A 19,993-nucleotide genomic window follows, 5' to 3' on the forward strand; every position below is an offset into this window, starting at 1 on the left:
AATATTTCAAAGCTTACAGAAAAAATCAGCGATCAATGTCCAGTCAACAGAGCGCTTGGCATGAGGAGGTATGCAGCATGTTTGCAAGGAAGGTAACAAAGATTTATTTATGTGCCTGAGCTCACAGAAACCTAGTATACCTTTCAATAAGTTTCACTGTAGTATAACTAAATATGAAACCAATTACAAACTTGGGCCGGCACTACAAACACAGTCCATGTTTTTTTTTTTCCAACCTTCCCCTTGAATACAAGTTTTTATTTCATACACCCCCATTTGTTTTTTTACACACTGTAAAGAGGATTTGTTGCTTAACTTCAAGTCAAGTCATCTTGTTGCTTTGACTGAGTTAAGTTATGTAAACTTAAATTGCCAACACTTACATAAATAAGTGGATACAGAATATAGTTGTATACTGCCTTGGTAGTAGGTGCCATAGTCACTAAGACTGTGAGGAGTCTATTCAACTGTTTCCTCCCACCTAGAGAGAGAGATGAAGGCGATAATGATCCAGCACCCAGGATTACTACTAATTGGCACAATTCATCAATGAACAATACCATTTTAGCATGGAATTGGGCCGGTCTTTCTGGAGCTTTAGTAGATGCCATATTAGATGTCTCAATCACAGCAGCAGTAGAATCCCTACTTTGTATCCCTTTTAGTCTCTGACTGAATCCATTCATTTGTTTCAATAGGATTGTTATAGCAGAACTGGAAGATGCATTGCTTCATACTGTAATTTCCTGACATTTGGTTGTGCACATAGCCCAACTTTTATTCAGAAATACATCATAGTCATCATACCAGAAACCTCACATTGCAGCACCACTGCAGACACATAGCAGACCCGCTGCCAGTGTGAACAACCACGACACGCAGCACAACCACGGCACAGCCGTCATGCACCACTCATGCAGGCAGTGTGGCCCAAGCGTAACATTATGCTTTTTTTTTTTTCCAACCAGCATACAGTGAACCGGAATACCACCATTAAGAATACCGGTAAAATGAAAAAAACTAGATAGAAGAGAGATGCTGTGCCCGTAACAACTCTCCCCTGCTGTGCTGGTGCAGCTTCATGAGAAAAGTTAGGCGTATCAGTGCAACCAATGTAAAAAAGATAGTCTGAAGCCCTGCAATTAAAAGCACATCAATCTTCAACACAGTTGGCTCCTCTACAACAATCTCCTGTATTCTCAGTGCATATGTGGCATTCATCGCATTAGCAATGAAGGCCAGGTTTGGGGTTGTTTTGTTTATCTATTGTGTAATCTTCACTCAGCTTTTCAGGTATCTTCCCTTGACTGTCTGGGTTCCTTCACCTTGTTTCTCTTCCCGCATGTGTCCCCAGGACTTCTGTTCTCAGCATTTATTTTCAGCTCTCCACAGCCTGCTTCCCTTTCTGCCTGCAATTTTCCATCTTAAATATTAGACTTAGTTTCCATCCACACCATCCAGATGTAGGGCCAGGTTTTCCAGGCATGGATGTTTTTCAATGAGTGCAATGGCTACACTCTTAATTCTTAATTGCCAGGGTAGGCTGATTTTCAAATGTATTTGATTTGCAAGATATTTTGAGACCTTAAATATAAATATAATAAAATTGACAGAACAAGCACAAGCATCTCCAACAAAACAAGAACTGACAAGACAGAACACAAGCCATGCAAAGCAAGAGGAAACAACAAAACATCAGTACAATAATTGAGAAAGATGAGTGCAGCTAATCTGTATTCAAGCTCTTCCAACTTCTACGCAGCTCTGCTTGAAGCCAACTGCTACCACCTTCCTCAAAGATAGCGACACAGGAGCTTGCCTGAGAACTCTCGCCAACACGTTCTTCAACAAGAGGAGCCACAAACCAGAGGCAGCATTGAGCAGCTGATTCAGTCCAGCGAGAACAGTTCACTGAACTTCAGACAGCAAACCGAAAGTGACCTTTCCACTCCCTCTCATGGACTGGTAACACTGGTTATTAATGTTATACTTCACACGGACCCAGGGTCTTTCTTCGCATAAAACTAATAACTCTCTTTAACCTGGTACCAGCACCTCACACACGTATCTCCCCAAACTTCACACAAACAGCCATTTTGACCCAAACACCCTCGCACACAGACACACACACACCTATGCATAATAAGTAAATTGTTATTGTTGTTGTTTGTGTGTACATGTTGGATACAAGTTTGTACAAAAATTGTCAATAGCACAGTGGTAGTGTTTCCTGCTCTTATGTGATGTAAAGTGCTGTATACAGTGGACTCAAAACTCTTTAAAGGGCATTACCTGGGCATCTTATTGTGCATGTGTGGTTTTAGATGCACAAAATACTGTGCTATACTGCAAGATTCTGAGAAATGATACCGTGGTCACCTGCAGGCTTGACTATAGTTTCTAGTTTAATGCTCTTTCTGTTGTTTTTACCCAGTCTGACTTTACAGATCTGTCCAATGACACTGTATCTGCGTGTGTTGGTGCATGTCAGTGTGAGAGAGAGAGAGGAAGAGAGTGAGCGGAGTGAAGAATTAATGAATGAACGTGCACAGCTATGAACAAAGATTTTACACATTTAAGAAAAGTATCAATCATTATGATCAGTGTTGATATTCTGGCAGCCATTTCAAACAAATCGAAGTTTAAACTGTAGTGGGTCCAACAGGTCAACTGAGTCTGTGTCTGCTATAGTGATGCACAGATTGCAGTTGTACCTGCGAACTCGTGGGTCAACAATCAAAGAGAATCTTGTTCATCCCTGCTGCAAGCGAGCGCTTGTTGCAGCCTGGCCTAAGTGGAGTCTAACCTTTTGTGCAGTTTGCAATTACTAGTCAATGAAAACATAGGGCTGTATTTTTTTAATAATATTAGTGCCAATGCATTGCATGGGGCTCCTCCCCCAGCTGGCAAGGCACCCATAATTATATGTATGTGTTCCCATATAAGGGCATCACCTTTTTTGCAATGGAGTTAAAACACCACGATGTGTAATAATGTCTTTGATCCTCAATACATGGTTCCTGGATAGGGGATGCATCAGATCAGCAGAGTTTGTAGTGTAAGAAAGGCATGACATCACCATGCCATTGATCCTCCATGCTTATCATGTTCTAGATCCTTTGAAGATTACTTTAATACTATATAATCACTGTATAGTCTGCACTGTCCCAAAACAAGAGAAGCAAATTTGTCTTCATTCTGATCCACACGTATTCTGAAAGATAAAATACCCAGTGACCCACCAGCTAACTCAGCAACTTGACCAGCCACTACGACTAATTCATCAATGAAGCATAACATTTTTGCACAGATTAAGGCCACTGTTTCTGGAGCTGTGGCAGATGCCATATTAGAGGTCTCCGTCTCAGTAACAGTGAAAATGTTACTTTATATCCCTTTTATGTTATATACCGGCAACGTTCCATCTCTGTTGATTTACACTTGAATTTACTTTAAGATTATATGTGGTGGACGTCCGGCTTAGTGACTGATGGAGTGAGACATGCCTTCGGGAACTCCCGTGAAACTTTCTTAAACTTTTCTTAAATGAACAGCCTTTTCGTGAACTTTTTATTATTATATCCGCAAAGACCCTGGAGGGGGCTCCAGAGGAAGCTACCGTTGTCCCGAGCATGACTTCTGTGGGCTTCAAGGCTGAACTACTCGCCACTCCTCGAGAAGAGATGGAAGGCATTTTTAAGACGGAATTGAAGACGGCAATGACAGATAACTTTGCTCAGGTGAAGTCCCAACTGCAGAGTGTGAAGACGGAGCTAAATGCTAATATAGCGGCTATCCAGTCAGAGGTGGATGTACTTAAGGTACTTAAGGTAACTGTGATTTACATGGAGGGCTCACTTTCGTCATGCACTGATGATGTGGTTTCACTCAAAAGTCAAGTGGACAAACTTTCTGCCCAAGTTGTTACTCTTGACAATAAATGTGAAGATTTGGAGGCGAGGTCTCGCCGTAACAACATCAGGATAATAGGACTACCCGAGGAGCACGGCACGGTCGATGCGTCCACAGTTTCCTGCTGAAAGACGCTCTTGGACTGGGAAAAGAGCCAGTTGTGGACCGTGCACATCGATCCCTACAGCCTAAGCCGAAACCCGGTGAGCGCCCTCGTCCCATAACAGCGCGTTTACACTACTATATAAACTGTGCCGATGTCCTACGACGTGCTAGAACCCAGCGGCAGTTCAAGGTGAACGGTCAACGATCTCCATTTTGCCGGACTTCACCACAAGCACAGCCAAAGCCCGTGCAGCTTTCAATGACGTCCGACGCCAGCTCAGGGACATCCCCGACATAAGGTTTGGGCTGTTACATCCAGTGCGCCTCCAGATCACCAGAGGGGAGGTCACAAGGGATTTACATCACCTAAGGACACCGCAGCTTTTGTGAAAAAACTCAAGTAGACTTGGGTTTGTTACTGCATAGTAACTGAAGCACAGGTTTGAGTGTAGGTGCCATAGCAGTTGAGTTACTTCAAAAATGTTTTGAATAATATACCATTACTGTAGACATGTTAAGTTAATTTTGATATAAATGGCACCATAACTCCTATTGTTCTAATAAGCAGTCAACATGCGTATGTATGCGCAGATTTCCTAGAGGGTTCTGAGTCTTGTGTTGTTTAATACTTAGGCCCTATCTTTAGCTATACATTTTTCTATCCTCTAAATGTTTGCGGGAGCTCCAGTCAAGTTGGAGCGAGGTGAAGATGACTCTTTTGTCCAAAGACTTGAGTTTGTTCTTTTGTTTTGTTCTTTCCTTGTGGAGTTAGCGCTGGTATCCTTTCATTTGGGGATGGGATGGGGATTTTGTTGTTCTGTTTTTTTTTTCCCTTCCTTTTCTTTTTCTCCCTTGTCCCTGGAGTGTGGGGTTGGGAACCTGGTTCCCTCTTATTTTAGTTCACATATCCTATGGCTAATGTTTCAAGCTCAAATGTAAGATTCATCAATAAACCTGGCTAAACCCAATCACTAATGGCCTTTGCAATTTCATGTCTAGCAATGGCTATGTTGACCCCTGGAGATTTCATAAACCGAGCAGTAGGCAATACTCTTTTTATTCGCATGTGCACCAGACTTTTTCTCGCATAGACTATTTCTATGTAGACGCTAAACTTACGCCAAAAGTGACAAATGTCGTGTATCACCCAATTATTGTCTCAGATCACTCACCGGTGTCCATAGGTATTGAGATTTCCTCTGGACCTCGCTATCCCACCCAGTGGCGATTCAACACTTCACTTTTATCAGATGACAAATTTCATAAATGTATTAAGTAAAGTAAGTAAGTAAAGTAAACTTCCTTTATTGATCCCACAAGGGGAAATTCTTTTTACACTCATGTTTTTTCATTTTATACATGCATTAACCCACAATCCCACACACACACACAGGGCTCAAGACATGCACATTATGGAGAGAGATGGTAGAGTGATGGGCAGCCCCAGGAAAAGCGCCCTATGAGCAATTGGGGGGTACGGTGCCTTGCTCAAGGGCACCTCAGCAGTGCCCAGGAGGTGACCTGACACCTCTCCAGCTACCAGTCCACCTTCCATGATTATGGTCCATGCTGGACTTGAACCGGCCACCCTCCGGTTCCCAAGCCAAATCCTTATGGACTGAGCTACTGCTGCCCCAATTACTAGTGCTATAGAGGATTTTATTGCTCTTAACCAATCTGATTCGGAACCTATCTCTAAAGCACTACTATGGGAATCCTTAAAAGTATTTTTGGGAGGTCAGATAATTTTATACTCTGCACATATAAGGAAATTAAGGAACTCAACTATTCAGAAACTCTCATCTGACTTAGAATCAGTAGACCAACAGCTTGCGACCACCCCATCTGACGATCTTCTAAAGCGTTGCGTGACATTACAAACTGAGCTGGATCTTATCACAACTATAGGCGGAGCGCCTATTGCTTCATTCCTGTTCCAAATATTACGAACATGCCGACAAATCTGGTAGGTGATTAGATCACCAGTTGCGTCGTCAAGCAGCTTTGCGTCGAATACCTCGTATTAAGGATGAATCGGGAGCCTTGCAGGAGGACCCTGATGTTATTAACTCATCTTTTTATGAATCCTTCCGTCTTTAGACGAACTTCAGTTTCCTTCCATAAATCCAGAATTGGTTAAACAATTAGACTCTGCTCTGACCATTCAAGAATTAAACTCAGCTTTACAAAGCATGCAAAATAATAAAGCCCCAAGACCTGATGGGTTTCCGGTCTAATTAGTTAAAGCTTTTCATGCCAAAATGACTCCATTACTTTACTCTGTTTATCTAGAATCCTTATCACTCGGCTCTCTTCCTCCTACATTGAGACAAGCCTCTATTAATGTTCTCTTAAAAAAGGACAAAGATGCTGATATTTGTACCTCCTATAGGCCAATCTCTTTAATGAACGTCGATACAAAGATTCTTGCAAAGGCCTTGGCCCGCCGACTTGAAAAGGTCCTTCCAACAATCATTTCTAAGGAACAGACTGGCTTTATTAAGGGGCGTCAGCTCTATTAGAATGTTCGTACTTTGTTAAACGTAATCTACTCGAAAGAAACAACAACCGTACCCGAAGTAGTGACATTCAAGTTGAATGGAATTATTTATTTCTAGTCTTGGTTAAATTCAGATTTGGTGTAAGTTTTATTTCATGGTTACGCCTTCTCTATACACTCCCCTGTGCCAGTATTATCACTAATAATACTCATTCCGGTTTTTTTTTCGAAATAGAGGTTGTAGACAGGGCTGCCCCGTCTCCCCTCTTGTTTGCACTTGCAATAGAGCCCTTGTCTATGTACTTGAGGACCTCTCTCACCTTTGATGGCATCACCAGGACTCATGCAGAGTCGAAATTAGCGTTATATGCCGATGACCTGTTACTATACGTCACAAATCCAGTAGGAGCTTGCCCCGCTATTGTTTCACGCTTTCGTAGATTCGGCCGGTTTTCAGGGTATAAAGTTAACGTTGCTAAGAGTGAATGTTATCCTATCAATAAACTGGCGATGCAACTCTCCCAGTCAGACATCCCTTTCAAATTGAGTCCTTCGGCATTTAGGTATCTTGGTGTTAATATAGCCAGGCCCCTCAAATTTCTTTACTCTTAAAATTTCTCTCCCCTTTTAGTTGAGATTAAGGCAGACTTTCAAAAATGGGGTTCCCTTCCTCTCTCCTTGATTGGGAGAATAAATACTGTCAAGACGAGTGTTCCGCCAAAATGTCTATTTATTTTTCAATGTTTGCCTATATTTTTACCAAAACGTTTTTTTTAAACAGTTGACTCGATTATTTGTCATTTTTTTGTGGAATGGCAAGATACCTAGAGTTATACAAAAAAAACTGCAGAACTGTAAGTTCTATGGTGGCCTCTCCCTGCCAAATTTTCAATTCTATTACTGGGCCGCAAACATTGCTAAAATTATACTCTGGTCTAAGCCAATTGATGTACCTTGGTATCAGCTGAAAGCGCAATCGTGTCTCCCAGTCTCTCTTTCTGCATTACTCTGATGAACTTTTGGCAAATTTACTTCAACACCATGTCTAAGGTACTCTCAAGAACTATTCACACTTCACCACACACTGGCATTTTTGGTCTTCCAGAAGACTATACCCTGTATTCTAAGAAAGAATTGGAAGTAATAGCTTTTACCTCTCTAATTGCTAAACACCACCTCCTTCTGAATTGGAAATCCACAACAGCTCATTCCAGCACACAATGGATTAAAGAGACTATGTCATTTTTGAAAGTAGAGAAAATTAGATATTCAAGAAGGGGTAACTTGAGCAAATTCTACAATAAATGGCAACCGTTTATGGACTTTTTTGCAAAAATATAATCCCCCCTCACTCCCTCCCTTTTTTTTTTTTTTTTTTATTTATTTATTTATTTTTTCCTCTTTCTTTTACTATTATTTATGTATTTTATCTGTTATGTTTATGCGGACAGTTTAATTATTTTATACAGACTATGTCTAAAATACTTTTTTCATTGTATAGTCTATTTGGCTTCTTTTTTTTGCAATCGTTTGTTTTTCAAATATAAAAATATACAAAGGGTGTATGCAAACATGTTTAATGACCACACCAATGTATACCAATAATTGTAAATGCCTCTGTTATTCTTGTATACGCATCAATAAAAAAATATTAAACAGAGATTATATGTGGTGTATTGCACTAAATAAAGTACTAGCCGGAGAGACTTATACTGTGCTTCACTTTACTTTTCGTCTTCCCCCATTTCTCACCTTGCACGTTACACCTCTGGCTTACAGCGCCCTCTGTCTACATCAACAGGACACAGCTTTTCCCCTTTTCTTGAAGTAATTACCTCAAATGTAACTTAGTAAAATTAAACATTTCAGTTGACAAAACATCCCATCATAGTAGAGGCAAAGGATTCAACTAATTAAAACATTATGTACCATTTTTAGGTGCAAAACTGAAATCAAGCTTAATTACTTACAATGCACTACAAAGTAACTACTACATTATGAATGGAAACATGTACGAAAAATTATTTGTGGTACTCCCGTAGTATTAGGTTCTGAAAAAATTCTCTATACCTCAGACCTCAGAACAGAATGAACTCAAATAACAGTTTCAGTACATATTATTTTCAGTTGGGGAAGTATTGTCAGTGGACCTGTTTTCTTTTGGTTTTATCTTACATAACCTGTCAACCACTGAGGTGGGTTTCTGACTCCAAAGTTTCGTCTTGGGCCTGGTTCAAGTGGATAAGGAGTCACGTTCTCTGGCACCATTAACCCATCAAGCACAGTCACATTGCCCTTACTGGTACATGCTAAAGCCTGCTTTGGAAAGTGTGCAAGTTTTGTGCTCCACCATGAGCAGGTAAGTATTCGGTTCAACCTTTTTCACAACGGTATTATGAAAATATGCACTGACTTGCTTTGCACTGGCTGTAAGATGCGGCCCACAGACCTCTGGGTGAATTAGTAGCCACATGTCCCCTAGCTCATTAACATGTTGAAGTATTCTGGCAAAAAATCATCTATGGATTAACCGATTACTACACATAGCTCATATTGAATTTGCGATATCAGTAATATCAATACTTGACAGGCGGGCCTCGGTCAAACTCTGAAGAAGATGGCAGACCGCCAAGATACAGCACCAAAGGTGTTGTGACTGCGCAACAAGGTGCCGGCCATAGTATTTGCAGTTAATTGACGGATATGTTTTTAATAGTTGAAGTTGTTTGAACTCATCTTGCTTTGTTGCAATGGGCAATGAGTTCACAACACAGAATTTCACTAGTCCTTCTGACTAAAATCCTTTTTTACAGTGCACAGACCAGTTTGGTAAATAATAAATCTGTTTACTGCCCTTATGGACTGAGGTAATATTTGCCCTCAGAAATGTTCTATCCATCAACTGATTCTTTTCTTGGGCTCCATTGCTTTCAAATTGGATGATGAATGAACATGTGAGTAATTTCATGCATGAATTAGGAGCTAAAAACAACAGCAAGGAAAATGCATCGGCACACATTCCACCTGCTGCCTAACGCACATTAAAACAACATGTATCTTGCATGGTGTTGAGATTTAATGGTGATCGTAGTTGAGTTAAACGCCTGGCACGCTTGCAGAACACTTTTGATAATGAGGATAAGAAGCTAAACATCTTTTTTTCGTTCATACTATTGACAGAACAGGCAGTTCTTATCATGTCGAGAGTAATATCTGTTCATTAAATTCATTTCAAATATTTGTTTCTACTGAGAGAGTTTAGGGTTCAGATTTGAATCACAGACTTGGATTTGAATCTGTTGCACAATGCATGATTGTCTATAATCAGAAAGCTCAGTTAATTTCCTCTGATGAAAATGAATCATACAGGTTAGGGGCGCAGCACTACACAAACATGAGAGCTGCTCACAGCTGATGTTAAGTGGCATGAAAATGATGAAGTGTTGGGCTGATCATGTCTATCAGTGTTACTGACTAATCTCCTCCAGATGAGAGTAATCTCCCCCAACTCCAGCCACCATCAAATCAGTGTGGAATCCACTCAGCTTGCAGGGGGAAAAGGTGCCGCACGAAAAGCCCGACTGGAGCAATAAGAATTGTTTTAACTGCAGGTGTTAGAGAGTCCTGAGCTGCCAAACAACCTTCTTACCCACTCCGACCTTTCATCAACTCTTATTTGACTAAATGAAAAGAGCGTTGCCCAGATTTCTATCAGGTCGATCTGTGTTTTCATGTTAAAGCATTACAGTGGTGTTTGGCCACATTCAAGTGTGTAACCAGAACGCTACCCAGTTAACTCTCTGATGTGAGGCCAGTGACGTCTGATCGCATGTTCACTGCACTTGGTTCATTAAACAAAGTTTGAACACAGATACACTGATGAGTAAGGTTAGAATCGGGATGAGGACACGTTGCAGGGACAAACTGAACAATGAGCAGGCCCTGATTTTATATCAACTAGTGCAGTGCCCATTCTAAACCTGCCAGTTTGGAATGGACAGTTTGTTTGGCCTGTGTTATTACTCTGGAGCTTCTTCAGAATTATTCCTGGACTTTGATGAGACCTTCTCAAACAGTTCTACAATATAATGACACTTTTAATTGTTTGTGTGCTGGGCGTTGTGTGAAGAGCTTTCTATAGTCAATATTTTTCAAAAAATTAAACTGAATGGTTTATTGTTTATTAATGTTCTTAGCTGTGGTTTTATGCAAGTTTGATCGACACAATCTTCAGACCCAATTCCACTCAGTATAAAGCGTTGCAGCAACAAAACGAACAAGAATGAGATGTGCATTCCACAGACAGACAGATGATTCAATAGGATGTAGATAATAAAATATCAGAGCGGCTCAGTGGTGAAGTGGATAAAACCTCACCTCATCAAGAGGACTCTGGGGACGAGTATATATATATTGTATATATGTCCAGGTTGTATCGTGCCTTTCACCATGCGTCAGCCAAGATTAGCTCCATACAGCTCCACAGCCCTCAAAGGGTGAGCAGCACAGTTAATGGAACGATGGATAAAAGGTGAATCATACAGTTTCTATTTAAAAATCATGTTTTTTTACACAATACGAATATAGAAACATACAATCCAGGGCACACTCTCCATTCCCAAAGGAGCTGACATTATAATATGAAGTGTGCTACAGGGCACTACTAACACGTAACTTGTGTTGATGATGCCATCATGTGGACTTGTATAAATCATAAGAGTCTTATAGCGGGGAGATGTCTTTAAGGATGGTTACAAAAGTGTATTAATGAAAGAGAAACACACACACACACACAAACACACACACACACACACACACACACACTGCTGATGACGTTGCTCTAAGACACAGAACAGTTGATCAGTAGGTGATTTTGGGTTATCGCTGTTTCATACATGACATGAGAAAATAAATGCACATGACATTTTCACCTAACTAATCCGATGCACCTTTTTCATGATGGCTGTGTGATTGGGCAGCCTGTGTTCTGCTGCACTGCTCACACGCTTTGCTACTGGTGCCCAGCTTCTGCCCCTGAAGCTTGTATCGCAAAGTAAAGAATATGTTAAAAGATGATTCCCTCCACCAACTGTATCAACTGCATTTGTTCGTTAGTTAGCAGGATTATGCGAAAAAACTACTCAACTGATTTCCATGAAATTTTGTGAAGGAAGGAAGTTTTGTACAGATCCAGATCGGGGGGGGTGAATCTGGGATTTGTTTTTTTCATTTTTCAACTCCATAATTTATTTTTTATCCTATTTTGTTTTAAACATAAAATAAAAATATACATGGGGTGTTGAAGTGGATAGTTCTATCCAAATACTCAAGTATTATACACTTAATTTTTGTACAGTCCCTTATGACTTTTCTGAAAAACTAATTGTTATCATATCTTAATATTTTTTACTCTCATCAGTACTGAAATCAGTATCAGTCTAAAAAAATCCAGTATTAGTCAAACTTTAAGAGACGACACTAAACTATGATCTAGTATTGCGGAGCCGTTTGAGGCTTCAAACACGATCCTGTGGTTCTGCTGTATTTGTGTCCAGTAAATGAAGAAAGGGTCAGTATCAGTCTTATCGCTCATGTGTGTTTGGAGTCTGTCGTCAGTCTTTGGCAGAAACATGAGCTGTTTTGTTTCTCCTGTGCCTCCCGTCCACAGGCTGATTTAAAGAAGAAGGGAATCAAAATGAACGGCCAGATTTGAGGATATTCCAATTTATGTTCATCTGCCTCTTCAATTACCCTCACTCCCGCGCCTGACATGACATCATGGAAAACTTTGCAAGGTCTAGGAGTGCAGGGGGAAACGCTGTGTTGTTCTCTGAGAGTCTGCAGGGATACATCGTTCTAAAAATACCGATTTAAATCACAGGATTCCTCGGATGCTTTCACCTTCAGCCCTGTGATGCCAGTGGCATTTAAGCCAGGTTGATTTGGGCTGTGAAGCTGAAAAGCAGAGATATTTCAGCACGGATTAATCATCAGATGGATTCAATAAAATGTTCAAACAACCTTGTTTTATCTGGCCTGCGGACTTTCTTGGAAAAGACATGTGACTTGCATACTTACCTATTTACCTGCTGTATGTACGTTGGCTGAGATGGCGCACACGATTTTGTCTTTAAATATGTTCTGCAATTTTCTAAAGTTTCTAAAGATAATAAACAATTATGTTCATATTAAATTGAGGTGAGCTTGTTTGTGTTTTACTCTCTGCTTTTCTAATTGACTTCGACGACTTCATCAATCATGTGAGGGATACCATTAGTGCTCCTGAAACTGTGAATGTTTAGCTGTTTGCTCGGAGCCAGCAAGTCAGAAAGATAAGCACTTGTTTATAGACGTGGTAATGGAGGTTCTTCATGAGTGCAGAATTGGATTTGACTGTTGATGACCACAACATGAGCTCAGGTTCCTCGGAGTTGGTTTTAAGGTTTCTGTAGAACAGTGAAAAGAGCATCATGTTCTTCCAGCCAAGCAAGCTGAAGTTCCATTTATTAACAATTTGTAATTCACTAATTTTCATGTTCCTCAGAGATACAGAGTGAAAGAAACTAATATAAAAGTTATGGCATTCATATTTTTTTCTTCAGCATTCTCTTCAATCCCAATCCCATTTTTCATCCCTTTAACCCAATATAGAAAAAGTTGTCCATTTGTTGCTGATATACCATATGTATCTGTTTGTCTTACATATTTGCCTGTACACAATAGCAATAAGGTTTTCCTTCTTTTGTTATTATAGTAATAAAGTAAAATTAAGTTTTTTAAGTTTTATTGTTGTGTTATACTTGGGTCTTAGTTTTCTACAATTCTACAAGTAAGATTAATAAAGGAACTCACCCTGCTGGAAATTTTTATCAAAGCTAAAAAAACATCTAGTATAGTAGTAGTATTTTTTGCATGTTTAACAAAATCTAATTTTTAAATCCACTGTTTTTCTTAATCCTATTTTTTTTTCATTCAAAGCATGATTAGATATGTGTGACTAAATAAGCAAACATTTAATCTTCAGTTATGAAAAAGCAAACACTCATATAAAATTAATTAAGAGTTGAATGCTAAAATGTACAGCTAACACTGTGAGCTTTGTCAGTGCTGTCTGGATGTGTTTGGATCAGATTTGATTAACAGCTCTGGCAACAAAAGAGAAAAAGCCAGCAACTGTCAACACAGATGGATTCAGGTGAAAATGTCTTGACTGGTGCGTAGAAGTATGTGCCTGACGCAAAGTGACATTTACAGGCGTCTTATCTGCAACAGCATATGCTCCTATGTGTTGTGTAGGAAACATATCTATACATCTAAATCTTATATGAGGCCTAATAAGTTTCAAGCTCTTTTATTGTGAAAGCAAATTTCCCCTTTGATGCCTTCACATGCACAGAAATAAGTGTCACTTCCAACCACAAATGAGCTGGCACAATAAAATGAATCACATAAAGACAATAATAGCCAGTGGTGAATACACTTGTAAAAAGTGCCTCTGATGGCCACAAGCTATTAGCAGGTTGTTGCTAAAGAAACACATGGAGCTGCAGGAGCTCAGGTGGTGCAACAATTCATAGCTATATGAATAACGAATAACGCAACTCGACCACCAAAACAAGAGGAAAGGGAGGAGTGACTGTGTGTGTAGCATGTTTGTTTAATAACGGGTGACACGTCTGGTCTGGGCAGATATGGGTTTACAAGAAATGACCTGTACAGGACTCTGGATCACCCCATACACCTGCTGGACACTCAGCTGCTTTTAAAAGATGTTTCACTCATTCATTCGTTCATAATCCAGCCAGTGATTACATTGCTAGCACAACGTAATTAATTAAGAAAAACTATTTAGTTGTATAGGTATATAAAGCAGCGCAGAACGAATGGGCAGAAATAAATAAATGCTTGAATAAAAAAAAAAAATATATATATGAAAATCTCACTCAAGAAAAAAAACAACCAACTGTTTTAATTGGGAAAAATGTTATGTAGGATCCCATCAATGAAATAATGTAGCTCTGTGAGACCACAGTATCTAATCATATGATCAGAACTCAGCCAATCATATCAGTGCTAATCTTTCTCCACTCGATGAACAAGTCAGATCTCTAAGTGTAGAGAGTGAAGAGGCATGTTGGTCGCATGAGAATCAGCAGGATCATACTAACTTGGATTACTTAAGATAAATTTGAGGAGCATGTCCCTGTATGCTTGGATTTCAAATGAAAAGAAAAGAAATATAATCATAGCTCACCATTCTTGCCTTGTGCCGATGGAGGCTGTTTCTTTAATATGTGGTTTTTCATCTCCGTCAGCTGTCCAGTGTCTCCATGACCCTGTGCAGAACTCTGCAGGTGTCCGGGACACTGCCTGTCCTCTGAGCTGCTGTTGTGGATCTCAGAGCATGTCACTGCATTCATGGCTCACACGTCACTCCCCGGTGGACAACATCTCATCTCGGGTCACCGCAGCTGCCCTTCCACAGAGAAAAAAAAAGGCAATTATAGAGCAAACTCTGTACACATCACAGTGAGAGCACTTGACTCCGAGCACTACCCCAGTCAGCTGTAACCGTTTGAGAGCCAAGTTAATTGAGTTTGAACGAGCACGAAAGACACAGCAAACAGTCGTTTGAATGTTTGCATTTGAGAAATCCTCTGCGGTGCCTGGAGCTGGAGCGGAGCCATGTTAGTGTTTGCAGAATACAACACAAGTTCCAGATTTTGTATTGTTTCTTTTCAGAAGTCCATCTCAGCCCAGGCAGACGGCAGGGCGCGTGTCTGTTTGTTTAGAGAGCTCTAAGCCCACTTTCAACCTCACGGATGCATCCCTCCATCAGCCGCCACTATCCTCTGCTGCTGCCAATTTATCAATTTACACAATATACAAAGAACAGGCCTTCCTACCTCCTGAGCAAATATTAAACACATCTACTCTGTGGATTCAGTAGCTTAGAGAGCCCCCACAAGGTGTCGATGTGAATAATGAGCCTCTTACTCAGGTCCCGGACAAGCCAAGTCTTCATGGCAGCCCGTCCATGCTCCATACACTACATCATCTCCTGAGGCCTGCACCATAGGGCACCACAAACATACATTTCTGTTTTCTTTAATAAGCTCTGTTTGGAGAACTGCTCATATGCTTACACGACAATAAAACCCTCATAAATGTATCTAAGGCCTTATAACAATAGGACATTTTTAAACAGCTCCTTCAGTAGTTCATCGAGTTTTATTTCAGATTCCTAACAATACTGAAAAATGGTCATTTAAGATCAAACTGCAGAGATTTATTTTCTTTATTGTTCTGTCCATAAAATGTGCTGAGGGTATTCCAGGTCCTGTTTAGATCCCAACGAAGCTTTTAACATTGCATAACAAATGAGAAACAAAGCAGCAAAGTACATTTGGTATTCATAGATGAGGTGCTTTTGCAGTGCTCTGACATTTTTGTCAAGTGCTTGAATACACCATCATCCCCAATAATAATTCATAGTAATATTCTCAACATGGTCGCACTTGTCATTGAGTCAGTCCAACATTTGGTCATGTGGCCAGTTTATGAACTTGCCACTGCAGGAACAGTGATTATATTACCTTACAAATGAGCCTGCATGCACAGTTTATTTGTCATCGGTGCACTCTGGTACTCAGAGGTAGGGTTGGTTTGTCTTATTTGTTGAAATCCTCTTCACGTCGCAATAGCCATCAATAAATTAAAAAAAGAAAAGAGCTGGTGTTTGTGGCGTTCACAGGACTGTAATAAACGTTGTAATTAACTATCAAGTCATTTTACGATCAAGCAAAAAGGAAGTATCTGGACATTATAAATATCACTTTCCACCATAAACCCTGATATTCTCTGAAAGCTATTAAGCTATTCACAGTCATATGCTTTGCTGCTGTTAAGTGAGTCAGGCTTTGCCAGAGAACGACACTAATACATGAGTGGACATGAAAATACATTTATTTTACTGAATGCAGTGGAAGTTCAGGAGTGAAAAGGGCAAAATGTTCAGCAAATGACTAAAGGTAACTTAAGGTGGACAATTAATGTCCATAATAAACATTTTATCATGCATGACAGACTCATATCTCAGACACTAAACCTCAGCCATAGTGATTACTGCTTCCTCGTCCCTTCTTTAGCCTGACTCTGGTTGCTTTGCAGGAAGCCAGAATGTTATGGCTCAGCAGCAGCCTCAGTCTGATATGCCTCATGATGAATGATGCACCAGAATCTGCCAGATTGAGCTGATTCCACTGGCCAAAAAAGTTAGCGCTGCTAACTCGAGGTGATTCTAAGGCCACCAGAACACCGAGCCAAATCTGGCAGCCACATGTAGGCCGAAGGCAGCCCCTTCTCAGCAGGCTACCTGGGTTTGTGCCCACATTTGTAATGCCTAGCTCCATTAACGGCCAAGATGATGGTCAACCCAAAAACACAAATCGAGGATTCAAAACTTCCTTTTAGGAATCTGTGGGTGACGCTCATGTTCGCCTACAGTCTCTGGTTGAAAGGAGTGGGAAAGTGTCTCTTGAACTGACCAACCAGCTATTTGTTACCTACCTACACATTCTGTGTGTTAACACTTGAAAGCCCTCAGTTGTCTTTGAAATACATGGGACATGTATTTAAACTTATTTATTTATATTAATATAAGTGTTCTGTTTTAAAAACTCTGACAGTTTTCTGATATTTGAATCTCCTCTTCTAAGAAACAATAGTGAAGACGCTGCATCTACTCAGACCATATCTTGACACATAGATTACATGTAGCATGGCTGACAGAACAAAAAGGGTTTGCACTCTATACTTAACATAAACATGTAGGGCAAATAATAACAAACCCGTGCATTTACCTCAGAAACAAGACAACAGCTCAAGTAAATCATGGTTTGTTAAAAGGCTAGGGGAGACTGGGACTCCTCCATGGAGCATCAGGAGGAACCTCTTTAATGAAGCCTTAACTGATGGGCCTGGCTGAACAGCCCACCCAGAGACAGATAGGACCCACTCGGATAATTTATCCCACAGTGACAACCCCCAGTGGGAATAGGTGGGGTTAGTCAGAGGAAAACACTGTCTCAAAGACAAAGAAAGGACAGGAATGATGCCCAAGTTCAGCTCAGTGTTTCATATTAGCTCATAGTATGAGACGTTATCGGCGAATCTGCTTTTTACGACACAAGATTGACTGAGGCAAAATGGCAATTCACTGGAAGGCTTGAAGGGAAAAGTGTGGATGAAAAAAAAGAGGAAGGGAAAACAAGTTTGCGTTCAAAAGGACCAGGTTATAGCCTGATGCTATCTGCCATTGTGTGGAGTGAATGGTGGCCTGCATGTCTGTGTCAACACAACAAGAGCCAAGACACGTGGCACTTGGAGCTCCATTGAGATGAACTGATAGCAGGTCCCACTTAACAGTTGTCCGCTTATCAATTCCCTCTGCCAGGCCATATGCTTGTTGTATTATCTACCCTTCTCTCTAATGACTCACAGATTAAAGAGCAACTGGGGGGGGGTACACAGTCACTTGCCTCAGGATGTTTACGACCCCCCCTATATCTTCTGCGTGGTGGAATGCTAATCTTTATTACCTGGCAGTGTTTTAAGTTATTGGTCCCAGAACTTGTTTGTGTGATGTCACACTTAAAGACGCCATGTTGTAGATTTTGTCAGTGATGAAGTGGCGTGAAGTAAAAATATGTGTGCTGCGACACTGTAACCTTCTGAATGATCATCATTCAGTGAAGAAACCTTTTATGTTGAGCTGAAGTTAAAGTTCATATTTGCCAAGAAATTTATTTTTCAGTTGTGTACTTATCTTGTCAAATATGAGATAAAGGGGACAATAAATTGAAGTGAATGTCCATTTTGTTAGATTAATCTGTGTAAGATTTAGTGGCATCTAGCACTGGAGCAGCATATTACAATCAACGCCTGACCCTCCCCTTCCAAATGTGGAGGAGAACTTCTTGTGGCCTTCAGGTAAAAGGTTTGGTTTGTCCATTCTGGGCTGAAAACATGGTGGTAAAACATGGCAGACGCTTAAGCTGTGTCTCAATTCAGCAGCCACATCCTGTGGAGGACCCGGTCTCGTAGTCAACATCAGCTGCATCCTGTGGAGGACCCCATACACCTCGTCGGCTGAACCGAAAAACCAGCTTGTCCTCTCTCATGTATTATTAGTATTAATAATTGGGGCTGCCGTTATGACTGATAACACCAATATATATGTGCATATTGCTATAATTATACAACCTGTCTAAAAGCAATGAAATACCAAAGTATAACAGTATAAACTGGTATTCCTTCAACCCTGTCGGGTTGCTCATTGTGCTCATTTACAGAATGAAATAGAGCAACAAGTATTTCTGGGGCCATAAAGCACTGAGGTTATCTCATCTTTATTCATTTGACAATAACAGTTAGGCAAAATGTGGGGGGCCTGCTTTTAAATTACAGGAACACCAAAGGTGGGCTGTTGGTTACCAGTTGTCTACTTCCTATTATAGTAAACTTGCGCACTAACAACATCATTACACAATTTGTTGTGGCATTCATCAGCAACTTGAATGTAATCAAGCATTTGTTCTATTTAGCTTGGACTGAAGATGCAGATTGCAGTATTTCATGGTGAATTACAATGCACTTTCTATTTCAAGCTTTTTATGCTCAGGGCCAAAGATTCACACGTTTAGCCTTTACTGGATCTCTTCATCAGTCCTGGTCATCTTTCACTGCGAGATTATTCATCCGAATGGTCCCATCTGGTATGTTTTCCTCTCTTTTGTATCCTTCCTGCTTCTCTCACACTCTCCGAGGTTTGCGAGCGACCACCAGACGAGCTGAAGCCGAGCCAAATTTACAGGAGGCTTTCATGGCCTGTTATATTTATGTTGGGGTTGGTCCAGGATCTCTGACTGCTGATTGTGATTTTATGCTGGAATCAATATGGGGGATCCTCCAGCTGAGCTCATTATGATAATTCCTTCTTGAGTTGCACTTAATAACATTTGTTTTGCACATTTCGATAGGAGCACCACAGCTCCCCTCTGCTAAAGTGCCTTTATAATACAGCTCCTCTTGTTTATGACTTCCACCAACAGTTTAGCTGACCAAACGCTCTTTACTGGAATGCTTTTATCTTAAAGGCTTTTCTCCAAGACTGAACTTTTCCTCGCACCACTATCAGGCGCAATGGTAATCTCCAATAATTTTCAGCATCCAATACCGCACAGTGCATCCTCATGCCTCACACTGCTTTAATCCAGCAGCATGATAATACTTAGCAGAGAGGAATGTGAGCCTGTATCTGTGCTGGGTGACATACTGTATGTGAAGGAGACTATGTGCCCCTCGACAGGCCAGAGGTATGCTTTTATCCTGCGGCGCATGAAGCTAAAATCAGAGGGAGCGGCCAACTCGGTTTGTGCAGCGCTCCGTCTAACCTGCGCTCAAACCGCTGTTCAA

The 19,993-nt window shown here is 40.6% G+C and overlaps 1 protein-coding gene across 9 annotated transcripts in view; it reads right to left on the reverse strand.

Annotated features, from left to right (window-relative positions):
* The window catches only part of myocd (myocardin), a 129,841-nt gene that overhangs the window by 49,758 nt on the left and 60,090 nt on the right, over window positions 1–19,993 (reverse strand). For 7 of the 9 annotated variants that reach the window (XM_069517057.1, XM_069517061.1, XM_069517054.1 and 4 more), the window contains exon 3: window positions 14,772–14,993. In XM_069517057.1, coding sequence (XP_069373158.1) covers window positions 14,772–14,937 — 166 coding nt within the window. In that variant the 5' untranslated portion in view covers window positions 14,938–14,993. The remainder of the gene's footprint in view (window positions 1–14,771; window positions 14,994–19,993) is intronic. The other 2 variants (XM_069517055.1, XM_069517056.1) reach the window with 1 other exon arrangement.

This window comes from Paralichthys olivaceus, chromosome 21 (genome assembly GCF_024713975.1).
Source record: "Paralichthys olivaceus isolate ysfri-2021 chromosome 21, ASM2471397v2, whole genome shotgun sequence".
NCBI classification, from domain to species: Eukaryota; Metazoa; Chordata; class Actinopteri; order Pleuronectiformes; family Paralichthyidae; genus Paralichthys; species Paralichthys olivaceus.